At 38.5% G+C, this 6576-nt stretch overlaps 1 protein-coding gene and 1 long non-coding RNA gene across 4 annotated transcripts; one reads left to right on the forward strand and one right to left on the reverse strand.

The window, feature by feature from the left end:
* The first annotated feature begins 1891 nt into the window (after nucleotides 1-1891).
* Nucleotides 1892-4383, forward strand: LOC138129191 (regulator of microtubule dynamics protein 1-like). Of its 3 annotated transcripts, XM_069045448.1 has the most exons (6): nucleotides 1892-2118; nucleotides 2175-2259; nucleotides 2310-2591; nucleotides 2645-3180; nucleotides 3234-3863; nucleotides 3911-4383. In XM_069045448.1, the coding sequence occupies exons 4-6, from the start codon at nucleotides 2773-2775 to the stop codon at nucleotides 3962-3964; spliced, it is 1092 nt and encodes a 363-aa protein (XP_068901549.1). In that variant the 5' UTR covers nucleotides 1892-2118; nucleotides 2175-2259; nucleotides 2310-2591; nucleotides 2645-2772; the 3' UTR covers nucleotides 3965-4383. The 3 variants fall into 3 exon arrangements, with proteins under 3 accessions (XP_068901549.1, XP_068901551.1, XP_068901550.1); XM_069045450.1 differs by lacking the exons at nucleotides 1892-2118; nucleotides 2175-2259 and having other exon boundaries at nucleotides 2556-2972; nucleotides 3027-3177; XM_069045449.1 differs by lacking the exons at nucleotides 1892-2118; nucleotides 2175-2259 and having other exon boundaries at nucleotides 2557-2972; nucleotides 3027-3180.
* Nucleotides 3540-6485, reverse strand: LOC138129195 (uncharacterized). Its single transcript, XR_011159143.1, has 2 exons — nucleotides 5793-6485; nucleotides 3540-5734 (listed from the first exon to the last, which is right to left on the reverse strand). It is a non-coding gene; the product is annotated as an uncharacterized lncRNA (long non-coding RNA).
* Between the last annotated feature and the right edge of the window lie 91 nt (nucleotides 6486-6576).

The following is a 6576-nucleotide window of genomic DNA, read 5'->3' on the forward strand; positions in this document are numbered from 1 at the left end:
GGAACATTATGGATGTGGATTGGGGTTAAGTTGGCACTACCAGCAAAAGTAACTAGGCGTGCCAATAAGGTTATTGGAATTTATGACAGATCTCACTAATGTACAGTTCAATCATAAGTTTTAAGCGACCTTGAGTTTGACAATCCATATCCAAAACATTTCGAGTATAGTAGTTAATAGATATATGTACAGTCGCGAGCAATAAATTTTGGTCGTCAAGGTCATTCTTTGACACAATCGAAAATGCTCCATTGTAATGTAAAACAGTCGTAGATATCATAACCTCTCATCATGTTGTATGACATGAATTGTCATTTGTATTTCAATTTTTTGACACTTTGTTGACATAATCAGGCAGGGAAATTTTTTAAATTTGTGACAATCTAACCAAATTTTGAAGTGACATTGACGACCAAAATTTATTGCTCGCGACAGTATGTAATGCTAATTTTGATATTACTAAGATCCCAGACCTTTTTATCCATTTCTTCTGTCAATTCACGAGTTATTACACGCAAGCGCAAAGAAATTTCATAATTAAAATCACGACCTGCTGTATAATAACCGGCCTGTTCATTTCATTAAAAAAGCATTGCGAAAATGTTTCCGAGAAAGAGCCAATTTTCGCCGATGAGGGCGCCACAGTACGGGCGCTTCTAAAGAATAAAAATGCGGAAAAATATGTTTAGACATGATTTTAGAGTTAAGATTGAGAACAGTAAGTTCATATTTTCTTTCTAAAACAATACCGAATACAACTGTATTTTTTAATTTTTGATTTTAAATTCGAATGTCATTTGAACGAGAAAAACTCTCGGTGACAAAAACTTAAGATGGATAATATCCCCAAAAAGCGCCCGTACACTAGCGCTCTGCGGGGATCACTCAAATTACACTTTTGAACAGGCCGGTTATAATCACTGACCTCTATAACACCTTATAGAGGTCAGTGGTTATAATACAGCAGGTCGTGATTAAAATACCCATTTTCTCAAGATTCCTGTAATTTGCCTTTTTATTCTCACTTTTTATAAGCCACTACCATCGATACCATCCTAACGTGATCCTAACCAAACATTTTTATTTCCGCCCTGTCAAAAGTCAAATCTAATTACACTGCGTTGCCGCTTGATTTTCTGCGTAGAATGCAATGTTGATTGTTACTTGGTTTTGACATTTTTGCAATTGATACTTTGACAAATTTGTCCACAAAACACAACTTATACCACTCAATTTTATAAAATTTACACCGCGTAGTGGGCGAATATAAGTAGTAATGTCCTCAGCTATCGCATGAGCAACAATTGCTGTTGGCGTGTTGACAATAAAACTGGTGACTTTTATGATGTCATGTTCCAACGAGAAAACCATTTTATCAATTAAAGATTACAAAAACCAGGACGTTTCAATTTGAAATTTATGTCAGCCGTCAATAACGAGAATAAAACAAACGGAAAGAGTTATTGTTGCTCACGCGATGTATTTAAATATAAGTTCTTGTTCTTCCAGTGTTAAAACTGCAACTTTCGAAGTAAAATCTTGAATTTTTAGTTGCGCACATAATTTCAAAGGTTTCTTACATTTATTTTATATCATATCAATGTAAAATAATGTTAACAATCGTAATTTGTTACTATAGAACAACAAAATTGGCAAAAACATTACATTAATAATTACATTATTACGTCATTGTTAATAGATAAAGGAGGTTGGAAAACAGTGACAATAGATAATAGAATGCACTTACAGATTAATTGCGGTCAAAACAGATAATTTTCATCTTCTCCATTGTAGATTAAACTAGATAACACATTCAAAATGAATTAACAACAATGTTACCTATTAAAATTGTGGAGATAGGTACTTTCTGACAAACAAAATTAAATTACAATTTTGAACGGGATCAAGTAGTCCGCGTTGGTAATAAATCCAAAACCCCCATACATTTTCAAAACAAATAACTAGCGCGAAATTTTTAAAATTCCATGACACCGTGCCAAAACTAAACAGAAATAGCAATTTGTACTTGAACGATCTTGAGTAAACAACAAACGTAATATATTTATTATGGGAAAAGGACCGAAAGGCGGCAAGGCAGCCCCAAGTGGCCAAGCTGAAGTAAGACTTAATTTTTCCGTTCACATTCACTATCTTTAATTGTTTGCCACTTTCAGCAAAAGAAAACCCCACCAGCGAGCACCAAGGCGGGTGATCAGAAGACGGCGAGTAAAGAGAGCACTCAAAAAGGAGGAAAGAAAGGTATTTTATCTGTCATTTTATAAACAAATCGTTCAACGATAACCTTCTAGGTGGCAAGAAATGACCCAGAATTAACCCCGGCTTGTTAAATGTTTGTTTTCTTTGAGTGTTTGTAGGGGAGTTCTGGTAAAAATGTTGCACAAAATTTTCGAAATTGGACAGTTGTAAAATTGTTATTTAGAGATGGTGTTTGTACATGTGACCGTGTTTGTACACAAATAAACAATCATTTCGAAAATAAATCTCGTTTTATTTATTTAAAAAAAGATTTGAGTACTTGAACTTTGATATTTGACAGTCCACCGCTGTCATTTTTTATCAAAACGTCAAAAGTGCGTCGATTAGTTTTTGTAATAACTCGATTATCGCTAATTTTTATTTTCAGGGACGTAATAATATGTTTAAAATTTAGTTTAGTTTCGAAAGGAGCGGCTCAAAGTCGAGGAATTATGTCCGGCAGCAAATTGGTGACATAACCTCACTTTAGTGCAGTCGCCCCCAAAATTGAGCAAAATGCCGTTACCCCAAAACATCAACGCTATCATAGGAGCCGGCGTGTTCGGCATCGTCTGCGCCGCGACCCTGTACGTGGTGGAGCACTATCGACAGGACCGGAGAAGACACGCCATGGCCAAAGACCTCGCCCGCCTCAACAACGAACTGGCGGTGCTCCGGCGCGAACTGGACTCGCTCCTGGCCCAGCAGAAACAAAAGTATTTCTATAACATGCTGGCGCCGCAACAAATTCACGTCTGGAGCATTTCCAGGGCCACGAAGCGAGGTAAGCGCAACAAGCGCGAGTCCCTCATCTCCACGTCCACCGCCACCGAGGACTACGCGTCGGCGTTCGACGCCGACAGCTCCGATCTGGAGTTCTACGACGTCAGCGATGAAGAAATCGACACATCAACTCTCGAAGTGGTAATACCCCCAAATTGTTAGCTTTGAACTGATTGACTCATTCTCACGCGCAGGACTTGGGCAAGCTGGACGCGACTCTCGACGAGGGCACCGCCGGCGACCTCGACGCCTGCGTGCGCCAGCTCCAGAACCTGTGCCTGGAGTTCCCCGAGAACCCGCAGCTCCTGTGGCGGCTAGCCAAAGCCCACTACCGACTATTTGAAAAGACTGAACTGACAGACCACATACACAAAGGCATCGAAGCGTGCACCAGCGCCCTCAAACTCAAACCCGAACTGGCGAACGTGCACAAGTGGCTGGCCATCCTGCTCGGCAGCCGCACCAAGATCCAGCCCATGAAGGAGAAGATCCTCGACGGGCACCTGTTCAAGGAGCACGTCGACGCCGCGATCCGACTCAACCCGCTGGACCCCGTCCTGCACCACATGCTCGGCCGCTTCGCCTACGACATCGCCGAGCTCAAGTGGTACGAGCGCAAGGTGGCGGCAGCCCTGTTCGCCGACCCGCCCAACGCGACGTACGAAGAAGCGCTGGACCACTTCTACGAAGCCGAAAAGCTGCAGAAGGCCGACTGGAAGGAGAACATGTTGTACATTGCCAAGTGTAAGATTAAGTTGGGGGAGGTGCCAGAGGGACTGAGTATTCTGGAGAGGATGGTGCACGCTAGTGATGATAACGGAGTGGTGAGTAGAAGATGTGGCACTGGTGAGGATTGATCGGATTGTTTCAGGATGGTCAGGTGGAGCTCGAGGTTAAGGAACTGCTGAAAAAATATAGTCGATAGGTAATTTTAGATGGATTTTAATTTAGTGTTGTACTGTTGCGGGCGATTTTATGGATGGATTGGGGTGTATTTGTTTTAATATTTTATACAAGTTTTTACGGCGTAGCATTCCAAATAAAACTACTACTCAGAATAGACTTGCCAGTGTCGTAGACCCACTTATATTTGTATTTTTATTTCAAATTCGAGCCAGATGAGGGAAAAGTACAGAGATATTAATCATGACAACAAGATGGTGCTAACAGATTTTACTCAATTTTGACAAATTGGGTGGTTCGCGTATAGGGCCGCTCAGATTTGCAGACATGATACCTCTAGATTTTCCACAACTTTTTCCTCAACTGTGTAGAGCACACATTAGTATAATTATTACAAAACAGGAGTGTACTTTGTGGGTTCAAATAAATCTCATAAATCCAGTCAGTTTTTGAAACATTCCTTCGACTAGAAAATCACATTTTTATAGTACTCTTGTAACAGATGACAATAAAGGTGATACATTATTGGAAACATTGTTTTAGACAATTTAACGGTTTTCCAGTTCTCGAAACTGCAGTCAAATGTGTTACACGAGTGTTGAGCATAGATCTGGAAAACGCGCTGGTCACCACGTTTCCGGACGTGTTTGTACACGCGCAACGTGGGGACCAGCACTGTCCTGTTGAAGTGACGCCACTGGTTGAAAATGCGAACATTTTCTAATTAATGTTGCAATTTTTTGACCAGTTCTCTGTCGCATTTCTGATACAATACATTTAAACGAGGCAAAGTGTGATCGGGCTGCGTCTTGTTGTGGACCAGTGGCGGCGGGTCAGGGCCGAAAGGTTCGCCATTACGTAGCGGTTGTTTAAACTAGATAAGTGCAGTGCTTATCAAACAGTCCTCGCCATATGGGAGAGTTTTCCATTCATTGATTTACCGGTCCAAAGACTAAGAATATGAGTGACAAAAGTTATCACGTGACTCGCGGTATACGTCAAATTTAATATAACAAAAAATTAATGGGGTTTGGGTTGGATATATTGAAAAAACTTATAGGAGGAAGTTAACTCTAGTTAGATTTTGAGCTAGTTTTCGAAATATCCAAAGTAAAAAAATTTTCGAATTTTGTTCTGACATTTTGCACATTGACGTAAAATCTCATCAAAACCAACTTTTTGCTATTATTTGTTTCGATAAATTTAACATAAACCTCATCATAATTATAAGGGAAAAATGTCACATTTAAGGTGTACAATAAGTCACGTGATAATAACTATTCTCTTTAGACAAGGAACGCCAAATCAATGAATAAAACACTGTGGCCCGATTGTATAAAGCGGTCTGATTGGAGGATATTTAACGTTTTATTTGAATCACCCAATCAAATGGGCGGATTTCCGACTTAACGCGTTGTTAGCTGACACGATGTTAACTAAGCTTTATACAACCGGGCCTAAATGTAGCTTCCTAATAACAGTAATTGAACTATGATGATATAAAGTAGATAATTTATATCAGAGAATTTTGAGTATGCAACCAACAAAACAGCGGTGCCACTTGCCGATGACTAATCAATCAAAAAACTCCTGGACTGTCAAAATCAAATTTTAAATAAAATGTTTGTTTTGACTGTACTTGGCCATAAAAATTTTTCGCGAGAGTGTACCACGTCAAAATCTAGTTACAAAATATATTTAGGTTATGTTTTCATTTTTAATCATTGAATTAAAAATGTTTGGAAACATTCGTTGCTTTGAACACTTGAGCGAAATCCAGCAACTAAAAGAACTGGAACAATTTAATAAAATTTAGGTAATTAATTACACTAGATTCTATCAGCACTAACCTTTTTTCTGCGTCCGTTCTTCTAATCAACATTGGGTTCTCCTGATTCATATTTTGTAATCATATTTAACAATTATTTAACACTTATCTGCAAAATTTTGATTTGTGAATCAAAAGAACGAACACCAATTATTACTTAACTAACAGTACTGAAAATATACAATTTCTTCCCGTTATTATCACTTTTTTTTTTGTCCCTCGTAATAATTTGTTACGTCCCTCTTCTCTCGCGCCAATAGAACCACCCTAGTTCGTTATTCACTTTCCATTTTAACCTTTTTACTAAATATTTTAAATAATTTTGCAATTTATTTGACAATGTCAATTTAAACAAATGATTAGTTTGAAAAATCAAAAATCCTAGACACCAACCGAGCAATATGAAAATAACTAGTGATTTAACCAACCTAATAACTGCAATTTTGATAGGCCAGGTGTTTTTTGAATGTACTGTCGCGAGCAGTAAATTTTGGTCGTCAATGTCATTTCAAAATTTGGTTAGATTGTCACAAATTTAAAAAATTTCCCTGCCTGATTATGCCCACGTCAACAAAGTGGCAAAAAATTGAGAAAAAAATGACAATTAATGTCATACAACATGATGATAGGTTATGGTATTTACGACTGTTTTACAATGGAGCATTTTCGATTGCGTCAAAGAATGACCTTGACGACTAAAATTTATTGCTCGCGACTGTACTTTGGTAAAAAATCATTTATTCAGCTCTTATTTTATATATTTCACACTGTGATACTGTTTTTAAGGGGGGGCGGAGGGATTGTTT

This window comes from Tenebrio molitor, chromosome 4, assembly GCF_963966145.1.
Source record: "Tenebrio molitor chromosome 4, icTenMoli1.1, whole genome shotgun sequence".
NCBI classification, from domain to species: domain Eukaryota; kingdom Metazoa; phylum Arthropoda; class Insecta; order Coleoptera; family Tenebrionidae; genus Tenebrio; species Tenebrio molitor.